The sequence below is a fragment of the Peromyscus leucopus genome, chromosome 2, assembly GCF_004664715.2.
Source record: "Peromyscus leucopus breed LL Stock chromosome 2, UCI_PerLeu_2.1, whole genome shotgun sequence".
In the NCBI taxonomy this organism is placed as follows: Eukaryota; Metazoa; Chordata; class Mammalia; order Rodentia; family Cricetidae; genus Peromyscus; species Peromyscus leucopus.
In genome coordinates this window covers 55,061,549-55,076,244 of record NC_051064.1, presented here as the reverse complement: position 1 = coordinate 55,076,244, position 14,696 = coordinate 55,061,549, and the positions used below count along the sequence as shown (strand labels likewise).

General features: G+C 39.8%; 1 protein-coding gene across 10 annotated transcripts in view; it reads left to right on the top strand.

The window, feature by feature from the left end:
• The window catches only part of Rnf38 (ring finger protein 38), a 118,545-nt gene that overhangs the window by 93,226 nt on the left and 10,623 nt on the right, over positions 1-14,696 (top strand). For all 10 annotated transcript variants that reach the window (XM_028894764.2, XM_028894763.2, XM_028894761.2 and 7 more), the window contains 7 exons: positions 1,811-2,004; positions 5,262-5,475; positions 8,633-8,800; positions 9,688-9,858; positions 11,214-11,375; positions 12,333-12,439; positions 14,350-14,434. In XM_028894764.2, coding sequence (XP_028750597.2) covers positions 1,811-2,004; positions 5,262-5,475; positions 8,633-8,800; positions 9,688-9,858; positions 11,214-11,375; positions 12,333-12,439; positions 14,350-14,434 — 1,101 coding nt within the window. The remainder of the gene's footprint in view (positions 1-1,810; positions 2,005-5,261; positions 5,476-8,632; positions 8,801-9,687; positions 9,859-11,213; positions 11,376-12,332; positions 12,440-14,349; positions 14,435-14,696) is intronic.

The following is a 14,696-nucleotide window of genomic DNA, read 5'->3' as shown; positions in this document are numbered from 1 at the left end:
GGGTTACTCAAACACTGTCTTCAAAAACAAATGTCTGTTTAGGGTACCACATAAACTGGGCCTGTAACCAAAGCACTGAGGACAAGGAGGCAGGAAAATTAGAGTTCAAAGTCATTCTTCACTATAGAGCAAGTTGGAGGCTTGCCTGAGCTACTTGGCAGTAATCTCTTGCCTTTGTGTGTGCTTAAAGTTTGGGGAGTCTCACCCCTGGCTTTCTTATTAAAATAAGTATACTATGCCGGGCAGTGGTGGCGCACGCCTTTAATCCCAGCACTTGGGAGGCAGAGGCAGGCGGATCTCTGTGAGTTCGAGGCCAGCCTGGTCTACAGAGCGAGATTCAGGAAAGGCGCAAAGCTATACAGAGAACACTGTCACGAAAATCAAAAAAAAAAAAAAAAAAAAAAAAAAGAAAGAAAAGAAAAAAGAAAGAATAAAATAAGTATACTTAAATAATAAGAGTATAGGTTAGGTGATATATTGGTGAAATACTTGCTAAATAATTTGGAAAGGTCAAAGTGTAACCTTGTAGCCTTTTTTTTTTTTTTTAAAGAGACAAGGTCTCATATAATATAAAGCTGGCCTTGAACTTACTAAGTAACCAAGGATGACCTCAGGTTATCAATCTTCTGGCCTTCATCTCCCAGGTGTTAGAATTATACTGTAGGCTCAGCTCCATGTATTAATTTTCTTTGTCCCTAAAATCATTTGGTTTCTTATCTCTTTGAAAATAGGATGTTGTTGGGCCTAGAAAGATGGCTCACCAGTTGAAAGCACTTGTTGCTCTTGCAGAGGACCTGGGTTCAGTTCCCAGCACCCACATGGCTGCTAACCTTTTGTAACTCTCTAGTTCCAGAGGACCTGATATCCTCTTCTGGTCTGCATAGTTATTGGATGCTCATGGTGCACAGCACCCATACACATGAAATAAAAACAAACCTCTTAAAAAAATAATATTGTAGTATGTATCCCTGTATATTTTGCTAATGTTTGATGTATTTGTGTTCACCACAAAAAACAATTTATTTTGTAAACCAACCAAAAGTACTCTAATGCCTAATAATTAGAACTTGGGAGTGTAGGTTAGAAATAGGAACAGTACTTCCAAAAATACATAGCCCTGTCAGATTTCAGCTAATTTGGAATTTTGTCAGTTTTGGTGAGACTTAATTGGGAATTGAATTGGCTAGGGAATCCTGGAGTTAGTAGCAGTTACATGATCATATGAATTTTATAGCTACAGAGCTTACACTGTGACCTTGGAGGATATTCTCAAAGTGCTGTGACACTCTAAAAAGAATCGTCAGTCTTAACCAGTTGACTCTGCTTTATATAAACTTTATTTTGTCCATGTAACTGTCATGGAAGAAGTAACTGTAACAGCCCAAACAAGAATGGTAGAGGTGTGATTTAGCATCAATTTCGGGGTCTACTCAGGAAGAGGGGGGGGCCTCTCCCTAAGCAAATTTGTCATCACTACCTAAAGAATAATGACGTTTCTCAGGTAGATTAGGACTTCTAGAAAGTCAGGTGCTATATACAAGTTAGCTGCTCAGTTTAGACTTTATATGTTATCTAGCATGGTAGTTTTGAAACACTTCATTTTTCGTTTGTAAGTATTTATTGTGCAACCCCTTTTCTCTTTGCCCCTGCCCCTACATTTCTTAATTTAGGATTTTTAATTTGGATTGATTAGTGCAGTGTATGTTCTTTATTTTTTTATGGCAACTATCTTTTTAAATACATACTGCATATGCAGTAATGGGAAGCTCTTACATGGTTTTTTCATTTGATCATTTTGTTGCATTGGCAGAGTGAAGATAGTCCAAGTCCTAAGAGACAGCGCCTCTCTCATTCAGTCTTTGATTATACGTCAGCATCACCAGCTCCCTCCCCACCAATGCGACCATGGGAGATGACATCAAATAGGCAGCCCCCTTCAGTCCGACCAAACCAACATCACTTCTCAGGGGAACGATGCAACACACCTGCACGCAACCGAAGAAGGTTAGTTGATTACTGTCTGTCTCCTTACTCTCCTTCCACTGGTCGGTTGTTTTCTAGTGTCAGCAACCATGTTTTTGTAGACATTTTATAAGCCTGTAAGTATGCAAATGTGTATATTCATGCATAAAATTATTTAAAGTTGTTTAGGTTCCTATCAGGTTATAAAGAGTTCATTAAGCTCTTCATTAGTAAGTGAAGAGACTGAAAGACACTTAAGTGATCTGAAGTCAATCTATGACATTATATATAAATTTGGCTACCTTATGATTTAGGACTGATTATGAAACTAAAGCTTAAAGGTAGATTATTTACCCAGTATCTACAAAATCCTTCATTCAGTACCCCACAACACACACCTTCTTATGGGCTACTACAATCTAGATAACTGAAAAATGTGTTCTATACTTCATAACTATAAGAATTCATTAGAACTTAGAGATGGCCTGCTTCTGCCTTTCCAGTATTCTTCTATCTTTTTTTTTTTTTTTTTTTTGGTTTTTTTTTTTTTTTTTGGTTTTTCAAGACAGGGTTTCTCTGCGTAGCTTTGCGCCTTTCCTGGAGCTCACTTGGTAGCCCAGGCTGGCCTCGAACTCACAGAGATCCGCCTGGCTCTGCCTCCCGAGTGCTGGGATTAAAGGCGTGCGCCACCACCGCCCGGCTTCTTCTATCTTTTAAGAGCTGTGTTTTGTTTTGTTTTTTAACAAAACTGGTGTGATGTTAGGATGATATTCAGTTTGCCTTTTCAGTAGAGCTTGGTCCTTGCCTTTCCTTCTCAGAGGAGTTAATTCTTCCTCAGCTCCTTGCCCTTTAGTTGCCAGAGATCACTTCCTTATTTCAGGAGATCAATGTCTCATTTGGGTTGAGGTACCTATTTCCATGTACACAATAGTAATAATCAGAGGAATAAATGATCAAGTTAGAAAAGTGTTAACTAACTAAATGTTTTTTTTGTCCGTGCACAAAGAGCTCATGGATTGAAGCTTTAACCCTCATTATGGTTGTCTTGGGAGATGGGACTTCTGAGGAGGTTGTTGAGGTTGACTGAGGTCTTAAGGATGGGGCCCTTGTCAAATAGCGTTCGTATTCTTACAAGTAGAGGCGTCAGCTCACTGTGTACAGACATGATGATAAGACACAAGTGTTTGCAAGCCAAGAACAGAGCGCTCATCAGAACACCAGATGTGTTACACCTTGATCAGAGACTGAACTTTGAGAGGATAAGGTCTTGTTTAAGACATCTAGGTTATGATGATTTGTTACAATATTCTGAGATGATTAAATAGGTCTTCAAACTACCACTAATATCCCAAATCAGCCAAAATAAATCCATGTCAGAGTTATATTCTGTCCCAGTACTATATTAGGCAATTACATGGAAATATTTAAGTAAAGTAAAGTGTGGCTACCAGGCAAATTATTTCATAGCTCTTAAATATAAGTATGCATAAATAGGATTGTCTATAAATGTTATAGCTTAAATACCTGGCTGTATATAGTTTTTTCCTATTTTATGGAAAACTTGTTTGTGCATTCAGGATATGGAAACAAATGTACAGTCAAAAAGATAACATGTAGCAACTCCTAGGTTAAAACTGGCCTCTCATGAACTGCCCACCCCACCCCCACTGCCATGCCATGCTCTGCCTTCTTCCTTCCCAGGGAGTAAATTTGTAGTGTATGGATCCCCCCTGTTCATTATAGTTTTGAATACACACACACACACACACACACACACACTTCCTCCCCACCCCCACCCCCCAGACAGGGTTTCTCTGTGTAGCCCTGGCTATCCTGGAACTCACTCTGTAGACCAGGCTGGCCTTGAACTCAGATCCGCCTGCTTCTGCCTCCCTAATGCTGGGATTAAAGGTGTAGGCCATCACTGCCCAACAGCTTATATATATTTTTATTTATTTTTTAATTTTTAGTTATTTATTCATTCATTCATTCATCTATTTATTTAGTTATTTATTTTGGTTTTTCGAGACAGGGTTTCTCTGTGCAGCTTTGTGCCTTTCCTGGAATTCATTCAGTAGTCCAGGCTGGCCTCGAACTCACAGAGATCCGCCTGGCTCTGCCTCCCAAGTGCTGGGATTAAAGGTGTGCACCACCACTGCCTGGCTTATATTCTTAAACAATACAGTTTGGGATTTTGTATTCTTCTTTGACTTTATTAAGCATTCTGTGTTTAATGTTCATGGAAACAGCATTTATTTTTACTGTGGTATATCTTACATTAAAGTATGACAGTTTATCCACCTACTATTGGTTAATAGTCACGTCTAGATCATTATTACTGTAGAGAATACTATTGAAACCTTTGCACATATATCTCATTTAAATGTACAGAAAAGCCAGGCGGCGGCGTGCATGCTTTTAATCCCAACACTCGGGAGGCAGAGGCAGACGGATCTCTGTGATTTTGAGGCCAGCCTGATCTACAGAGCTGATCCAGGACAGGCACCAAAACTACATAGAGAATCCCTGGCTAAAAAAAAAAAATTGGGGAAAAAAAAAAAGAAAAATGTACAGAATTTGCACCAGATAAAAACCTAAGATAGGAAATGGATGACAGGATATGTTTATAGATGAGATAATAACTAGTTTTTGTTTCTCAATTTACACAAAGAACCATGCTCTTCACTCACGGCAATCCTAAGGAGGAGTGAGGGACACTTAGCACCCATAAAACAACAGTATGAATCACAACCCAGCAAATAAATGCTCAAGAGTCCACACTGAGAACAAACAACTAAGTAAATAGATGAGAAGAAAGTGCTGGCTGGGCTGCCAAGGTAGCTCAGAGTGTGGGGGTGCTTGGTGCCAAGTCTGACAGCATGAGTTTGATCCCCAGGACCCACATAGTGAAAGGAAAGCATGAACTCCGGGAGGTTGTCCTCTGAGCTGCACAAATACACCATGGTATGCATCACCACCTCCACCCCAATAAAAATGCGTAAAAAAAGAGGAATGGTAGCTTTTTCTTATGAAACAATTCCATTAATAAATATTGAAATGAGGGTAATAGAAAATCCCTGTCAGAGTAACATAGTGATCCCTGCAGAACCATGCATGTTAAAAGTTACTGGTGAATTTTATATTTAAATTGGTCAGTTTTTAAAATCGATTGGGAACCATAGCAATTATTTATTACCTCAGCTTACCTTAGTATTTATTATTTATAGATAATAGATAATACAGACTCCTAATTAGTAAACATAGTAATGACCTTCTTTTTGGCATTTATCTTATTATAGTCCTCCTGTTAGGCGTCAGCGAGGAAGAAGGGATCGTCTCTCTCGACATAATTCCATTAGTCAAGATGAAAACTATCACCATCTCCCTTATGCACAGCAGCAAGCAATAGAGGAACCTCGAGCCTTCCACCCTCCGAATGTATCTCCCCGTCTGTTACATCCAGCTGCTCATCCACCCCAGCAGAATGCAGTCATGGTTGACATCCATGACCAGGTACAGTAACAACGCCCTGGAAATACAAACAGTACAAGTTAGTGACGCTTTAATGGGAGTCGCTGATTTTTGTTGTAGGTTTCTTTAATTCCTGAAATGTAGCTGTTTAAGTTCTCCATTCCTTTTAATAAAGGAAATTTATCCAGGTGTTGTAGCACACACCTTTGATCCCAGCATTCTGCAGCAAATCTCTGTGTTTGAGGCCAACTAGGGCTACAGGGAAACCTTGTCTCTAAAAATAAATGAATAAATGAAAAAATTATTTAAAATTCTACACAGGTTAAAAACTAAAAAACATTAACATGAAAGAAGAATCAATCTTAACAAGTGCTTCAAAGAATTGTTTAAAGAAAATTACAAAATTGTTGAGTGAATATAGAAAACCTGTGCAAAAAGTAAACATTTGGCTTGAAAGATCCAGTTTTGTAAAACCTGTTGGTTCTCAATTAAAGCATAGACTATAGAGTTAATGTAGTCCCAAATATAATTACAGTAGGTTTTTAGTATAATTTTGAAAGGTTGATCCTAATTTCTATGACGCTATTTTTTTTTTAAATCTATAATAATTGATAGCAGGAAGGAACAAAATGCTGCTAGTCGGTTTTGTAAAGTTTTTTTCTTTTAGAGAGTCAAGGTTTCTCTCTGTAACCCTGGCTGTCCTGGAACTCACTTTGTAGACCAGGCTGGCCTTGAACTCACAGAGATCCATCTGCCTCTGCCTGCCGAGTGCTGGGATTAAAGACATGCGCCATCACTGCAGATGTGTTTCTGTAAAGTTTTGTTCTTACTCAGCTCCACACGTCTGTATATCCCACAGCTGCTTTATTCAGTCCAAGGCAGCCCACAAATCTAAAGTACTACTTTCTGCCTTGCCTTTTAAGAAAAGAAATTGTTGGACTTAACCCTTGGCATAAAGTTTCAAGCAAATGATTATCTCATACGATTTTTTTAAAAATGTTTTGTTTATTTTATATATGTGGGTGTTTTGCTTTCATGTATGTCTATATACTGTGTGCATATCTGGTGCCCGTGGAGGCAAGAAAAAGGTGTGAGATCCCCTGGAATTGAAGTTACAGATGGTTAGGAGCCAGCTCAAGCTGAATCAGTGAGCTCCAGGTCACCAAACATGGTTATGACAAAGTAGAAGACAGGCCATGAGTAAACAGTAGAGGCTATGGAAAAGAAAGTCTAAATGGTTAATAACCTATGCCGAAAAATGTTTAACCTCTCTAGTTAGAGAAATGCAAATTTAACTTAAGCGTACTATACCATTTTCCAGTCTGATTTGCAAGCATCTTAGTCTTAACAAATCTGAGGAGAGATGCTAGGAATTGGGTTCTTTTACATTACTGTTGGAGTGTGATTTACTTCATACAGCCTTTGTAGGTGATTAGATGATAATTTTAAAATTTTGATCATGGGGCTAGAAAGATGGCAGAGTTGAGTGTTTTCTGCTCTTACAGAGGACCTGAAATTGGTTCTTTAGGATGGTTCAAAACTGCCTGCAACCCAGTTGTAGGGGTTCTGACAACCTCTGTCCTTCACAGATACATGCACATAAACACACAGGCACACACATACACAAATGATAAACAAATCTCTTTTTTTAAAAATCGGAAATATATCCCCATCTCTTTGCCCAATATGGTTTGAGATAAGTAATGTTACTACTATTATAAAACAGCATGGTGATTTTTTTTTAAATGTGTTTGTATTGGCAAAAGGGTAATAACAGTTTGAGTACCTTCATCATGATGACTATTAACAAACAAGTATGTTTGAAACACCTGATTAACCTAAAAAAAAAAAAAAAAAAGAGGGGAAGGCATAGTGGCTGCAACATTAGGTGGAAAGGGGGAAGTTTGGCACTACTTACATATTCACGGTGGGTGCTGGTTATTGAACCCGAGGCTTTGAGCAAACACGCTTACACTAGGCCCTGGATCCCTAAGCCAGATTTAGTCTTTTAATACCACCATTGTTTCACTTGTTGCAACTAAATAATAATAAATAAAAATCTTTTTATGTTAGATTGAACAAGCACAGACATACTTGGGCTGAAGAGAGGGCCCAGCAGCTAAGAGCTATGGCTGCTATTGGAGAAGGACCCAGGTTCAAGTCCAGCATCCAAATTGATAGCTCACAGCCATCTGTCACTCCAGTTCCAGGGGATCTGTTGCCTTCTGGTTTCAGTGGGCACTGCACTCACATGTTCTACAGACATACATGCAGACAAAACACCCACACATATATTTAAAAAACAGAATAAATCTTTACAAAAACCACAAGCTTGAATTTTTGTAAAAGATTTGTTTTTAGAAGTTTTGCTCTACAAAGCAGGCTAAAAAGTTAACATAGCAGTAAGTTGTTTTGTAGATTGATTTGTTTTATACATGAGTGTTTTGCATACATATGTGTATGTGTACCACATGCATGCCTGGTGCCTGTGGAGGTCTGAAGAGGGTGTTGGTTCCCTTGGTTATGAATGGTCATGAGCTACCACGTGAGTGCTGGGCACTGACCGAAGGTCCTCTACAAGAGCAACAAGCGCTCTTAATCACTGAGCCTTCTCCATCCCCTCTTTCCAGTCTTTGGTGAAAGGATTTAGCTCTTGTTCTGTGAGATGGTGTATATAGAAGTTATCTTTCCTATACAAAGACAATAATTATTCTGGTTGAAACTCCTGGAGGAAGCAAGGAATGCTGTCACAAACCTACAACTCCAGCACTTGGGAGGGGAAAGCAGGGGATCGGGAGTTCAAGACCCACATTTGGCAGCATAGTGAGAGGCTAACTTATACTACTACATAGGCTGTGTTTGAAAAAGAACAACATGGAGGAAGTTCATTGTGAAAATCTATATAGCAGATGGGGGAATCAGTAAATGTTTGTTTGGGCAGAGTCTCATTTAGCCCAAGCTGTCTTTTAATACACTGGATAAGTAAAAAATGACCTTGAATTTCTGATTGTCTTGTTTCCACCCCCCAATACCAAGATTCCATGTTTAAGCCACTGTGCCTAGTTTATGTGATGTGGTGTCAAACCCAAGAACTCATATGAAAAATACACTACCAACTGAGCTGCCTCTCCAGACCCTCAAAGGTTAATTTTTAAAATAGGTAACATTTTCTCAAAAGTTCTATTTTCTTCTTTAAAAGCTCCATCAAGGAACAGTTCCTGTCTCCTACACAGTAACCACGGTGGCACCCCATGGGATTCCACTCTGCACAGGCCAGCACATCCCTGCTTGCAGTACACAACAGGTCCCAGGATGCTCTGTGGTCTTCAGTGGACAACACCTACCTGTCTGTAGTGTGCCTCCTCCAGTAAGTCTGTGTCTTTATTCTCATTTGATCTTATTATTTAAAATAGCATGCCAGCCGGGAATTGTTTATGACTTAAAAGTTCAGTAGTCCTCCCCTAGGATGGCTAAAGATAGGATTTAAGAACTGCCTTTGTAGCTTCACTTCCAAGTAAAAAGTTTAATTTTACTGCAATAAAAATCTCAGCACAATTATAGTGACCATTAAACAAACCTATAACTCTAGCACTTGGGAGGGGAAAGCAGGGTTAGCTTTAAATTATGATGCATTCTATGTACAGTGATTAAAATATATCCATTTAAGTGTTTTAAACCACATTTCTTCCTATATATAAAGTTTATAATTAAACCTTTATAAAGATTGGCTTTAGGCTTAGTAATGTAATCTTCAGCAGTTAGCAGTCTTAGCCCTTACTGGGGCTTCAGTGAGCACTCCGAGTGCCTGTCTTGTTTTTCACCATGAGAAACCTGTTAATGAAAATGCGATTATTGGACCTGGAGAGATGACTCAGCTTTTAAGAGCACTAGCTGCTCTTCCAGAGCACTACACTGTTTACCAATTTTAGCTTGTAGATACGGAAATATTCTAGAGCCGGGCGGTGGTGGTGCATACCTTTAATCCCAGCACTGGGAAGCAGAGGCAGGAGGATCTCTGTGAGTTTGAAGTCAGCCTGGACTACAGAGTGAGTTCCAGGAAAGGCGCAAAGCTACACAGGGCAACCCTGTCTCGAAAAACAAAACAAACAAACAAAAAAATATTCTAGTACTTACTATAGTTAGACATTTTTGTATGAGTCTGGGGAGGTGTGGCAATTTGATTTATATCTTTGTCAAGAAAATTGTATATTCTGACATTTTTAACCTAAAAGTAATGATTTTTTTTCCTTACAGATGCTTCAGGCATGTTCAGTTCAGCACTTACCAGTACCATATGCTGCGTTTCCGCCCCTTATTTCTAGCGATCCATTTCTTATACATCCTCCTCACCTGTCTCCCCATCATCCTCCTCACTTGCCACCACCAGGCCAATTTGTCCCTTTCCAAACACAGCAGTCACGATCGGTAGGTATTGCTGTTCATGTTTCTAGTTTTCCCAGAATGTTTAGGTTAGGGTAATTAGTTTAGTAAATGTAAGCAATTGCCATTTAAATTCTGGTATTCTTACAGCTCTTTGTTTGTTTTTTCAAGACAGGGTTTCTCTGAGTAGTTTTGGTGCCTGTCCTGGATCTCACTCTGTAGACCAGGCTGGCCTTGAATGCCTCTGCCTCCCAAGTGCTGGGATTAAAGGCGTGTGCCACCACCACCAGACTTCTTACAGCTCTTAAAAGAATTAAAGGAATTTATAGATATATAAACTGGTTTAAACATACTTTAGAGTTGGCTTATTTTTTCTTAGTTATTTTAGTATTACTTACCTAAGTAAATTTTTATTGTTCCTTCATATCTGCTTTCTTTAAAAGCAAAGAAAAATTCCACCAAATTGGTACTGTCTTTTTTTTTTTTTTCCCATTTTGTATGTTCTAATGATTTTTAAGTCTATTATGTGTGTGTGCATTCTGTAGTTGGGGGTGGGGGTTGGGCATGGCTTGTGGAAGTCAGAGGACAACTTTGGAGTTGGTTTTCTTCCACCTTTTATGTGCATTCTAGAACTTGAAGTCAGGTTGCCAGTATTGCTCAGTAAGCACCAGTACCTCCTGAGCCGGCTGACTGGCCTCTTTCATGTATTTCTAAATTGAAAAATGGAAACCTTGTAATTGTTAGTACTAACTTATAGAAAGGAGAGGGGAGAGGAGAGGTGTGTGTGTGTGTGTGTGTGTGTGTGTGTGTGTGTGTGTGTGTGTACACCACGTGTGTAGAGAGCTGTGCCTATAGAGACCAGAAGAGGGTGTCTCAGAGCCTCCTGGAGCTGAAGTTTCACTTCGTTGCCAGCCACCCAATAAGGATGCTGGGAACTGAATTCTGCCTGGCAGAGCAACAACCTCTTAGCCACCTCTGCAGCCCCAAAGAGCTTTCTTCTCCTCCCTCCTTCCTCTCCTTTTCTCTCTCCCTTCTTCTCCTTCCTCCTCCTCTCCTCAGTGCCCCCCCCCAAGTCTCTCTTCTCTTCTTGGGGGTGCTCAGTGTCTGAAAATTCTCTGTTGTTCAGTGTATTATGACAACTCAAACTTAAACTTCTATCTAATTGACTTACTGTGATTTTTTTCCTCCCATTTTAAGATAGTTTGAGTAGTAAAAGACATGTATTATAACGGTTAAAGGAAATACTTAACAAACTAAAATTCAAGGTAGGAAGTTTTGTGTTCTCCTGTATTTTAGTTTGATGTATCAAGACAACCTTGGCTTTGAAAATATTTTTCATTGTCTTCTAATTTAAAAAAGCCTCAGGAGTATATTGATTTTTTTTTTTCCCCTCTTCACAGCCTCTTCAGAGGATAGAAAATGAAGTGGAACTCTTAGGAGAGCATCTTCAAGTAGGCAGTTTTACTTATCCCCCTTCGGCCCATCCCCCAACATTACCTCCGTCAGCTCCTTTGCAGTTCCTGACACATGATCCTTTGCATCAGGAGGTGTCCTTTGGCGTAGTAAGTCGTCATGCATTGTTGTATTCGTTTATTTGTTTGACAGCCTATCTAGTTGTTCATTGTGACTCTGGAAATGTTCAGAACTCATGTATTCTTAAAATCACTTGCATGTCTATTTTAATCCTTGGTTGTTTCATCTATATTAACATTGAAGAACTAATTAATGCCATGTAAACAGTGTTTTAAGAACCAAGTAAATGGCCGGGCGGTGGTGGCACACACCTTTTAATCCCAGCACTCGGGAGGCAGAGCCAGGCGGATCGCTGTGAGTTCGAGGCCAGCCTGGGCTACCAAGTGAGCTCCAGGAAAGGCGCAAAACTACTCAGAGAAACCCTGTCTCGAAAAAACAAAAAAAAAAAAAAAAAAAAAAAAGAACCAAGTAAATGGCGGTTGGGCATGGTGGCCCAGGCCTGTAATCCCCGCACTGAGAAGGTAGAAAGAGGCAGGAGGATTGCTTCAAGTTCCTGGCCAGTCTGCACTAGATGACAAAACTATCTTCAAAAAACAAGTCTGGAAGCTGAATGTTCTGGCACATACCCTTAATCCCAGCACTCGGGAGGCAGAGGCAACTGTATCTCTGTGAGTTGGAGGCCAGCCAGTCTATAGAGCGAGATCCAGGACAGCTAGGGCTATGTAGAGAGACTTTGTCTCAAAAAAACAAAAAACCATAAACGACACAACACAAACAAAAACCCAAGTTGGGACTAGCAAGGTAGCTCAGAGATTAAAGGTGTTTGCCATGTAAGCCTGGCAACTTGATTCCATTCCAGACTTCTCACAATGGTAGGAGGAGAGATCCAACTCCATAGACTTGCCCTTTGACCGTCACATGAATGCTGTGACATGTACACACATTATGCACACACAGTGATTTTTTTTTTAGTCTAAAAAAAAGGAAATTATTTGACACTGTTTGTAAACATAGAATGATCATTCTTACCCTTTGCTCTCCCACAGCCTTACCCTCCGTTTATGCCTCGGAGACTCACAGGACGCAGTAGATACCGATCCCAGCAGCCAATACCACCTCCCCCTTATCATCCCAGCTTACTGCCATATGTGCTGTAAGTTCCTTCTACTGAATTCTCTTGAGAGCCTGCTTTATGAATGTCTTCTTTGTGGCCTGTGACTTAGTATGTGTTAAAATAGGTTAGGTGGTTGTGGGGCTAAGAGCCAATTAGGGAAGAAATGGGGGGAGGAAAAAAATCCAGCACAAATTATCTAGCAAATTATAAGGTGGAATAATTAAAGTATGTGGCACTTGCACAGTTAGAATCACTTTTTTTAGATTTTTATTTTGTGTGTCTTTTGCCTGCAAGTGTGTATGTATACCTTGTGTGCATGCAGTGCCTGTAGAGACCAGAAGAGGGCATTAGATCTCTGGAACTGCAGTTACTGATGGTTGAGAGCAACTGTTTGGGTAGTGGGATCTGAACCCAGGTCCTCTGCAAGAACAGCAAGTGCTCTTAACTGCTGAGCCATCTTTTTAGCCCCTGTCGTCACTTCAAGACAAACAAACAAAACCCTTTTACATTTATGCATGGTGTGGGGAAACACATGCTATGGCTTATATGTGAAAGGTCAGAGGACACCTTGGGAAGGTCTGTTCTCTCTACCACATGAATTCTAGGGATCAAACTCAGATGACCAGACTTGCTGAGAGGACCTTTACTGAGCCATCTCTTTGGCCCTAGAATTACTGTTGATTATCCAGCTTTTGGTGGTGGTTTTCTTGGAAAAGACAAGAAGTCAATTCTGCATTTTAGAACTAGTTTTCCTGTCATGAACATTGTGGGTTAAATAAACGTAATAGGTTTTTTATTTCTTTCTGACATACTGAAGCATAGAAGTAGGCCAGGCCCAGGGTGGTTTGTTAGCCTTGGGTCTATGGGAATGGAGTCGTATGTCCTCAATCATAGGGAGTGCTCATGACCCTCATGCTTCAGCCAGCATGTCAGTAGACTAGTTAGCAGGAGTGGGAGTGGGAAGCTGAGTGTGGGGGTACGCTCTAATCCAGGAGTCAGGAAACGGAAGTAGGAAAGCAAAAGTACCAAGACAGGCAGGGTTACATAGCAAGACCCTATCTCAAAGAAATGAAAGTTTAAAAAGAAAACAGGTTCCTCTGCCTACCTGCTTCTCTTGACCTTTCCCAGAATGAAACACTGCTATTGTTGATACTTCGTTGGCTGGGTCTTAGTCACATGTCTATAATTACTTTCTAAGACAAATATCTGAGAGTACATGTAGTCTTTCAACTGCAAGTTATTTTTCTGATAATTTAGTTACCCCTCCTCCCCCTTACCACATACCTCCCTTTCCTGTCTCTTTTTCTTAAAATAAGATAATATAACCTTCCAACTTAGCTGAAAAAATGTTTCTATTTAATTTTTTTATTTCTGCATTTCCAGGTAAATTTTAAAATCAGCATCCATTTTGTACTAAAAGACTTTAAGCTTAATGAAGTTTTGTGTTAAATCCATAGATCAATATGGTAGAATAGTGATAACTAGTAATTTTTCTAGTCTACTTACATATTCTGTTTATCCTAGCAGTTTTTATTATATAGGCCTTACATGTTCTATTAAGTCTATCTCTACATTTAAAATTTTTTATTACATTGCATTTATTAAATGTAAACATGTGCACATATGCCTGTGTGCATACCTTGGCCACTTGTGGAAGTCAAGGCCACTTGTGGGAGTCAGGTTTTGTCCTTCCACTACCCGGGTTCTGGGGATCAAGTTCAGACTATCGGGTTTGATAGAGCTCCTTTAGCTGCGGAGCCATCTCCGGCCTTCACATTTATCTTGTTATGCCGTTGTAGATGGCGTGTCCTGTTCCCAGTAGAGTCAGTGCCTTTCAGGAGTTGCCCCCAGTAAACACTGACCGTTCTTCTCCCTGTCATTTGACCTTTGTCCTCTGTTGTTTGTGTTAATGTAATAACATATTAACACTTCCTTGGTTTTATTTATAGATCAATGCTTCCAGTACCACCTGCAGTGGGCCCAACTTTCAGCTTTGAATTGGATGTGGAAGATGGAGAAGTAGAAAATTACGAGGTTAGTAGATGAAGTGTGAATTAATTTAGGGAGTATTGTGTGTAATTGTCCTATACTTTCACATAAACATTTATTAGGTTAACCGCATTTTAAGATACAAATAAGTCATAGAATTGGTCAGCATCCCTAGGATATGTGGACGTTTTCCACATACCTATTACAGTAAGTAGACTCATGGTGTTCAAGTTAAATTCCAGGGAAGGAATGCACATGGTGAGAAAGTGGTGGGTTCTGATGACGTGTTCTGGAAAGATCTGTGGAA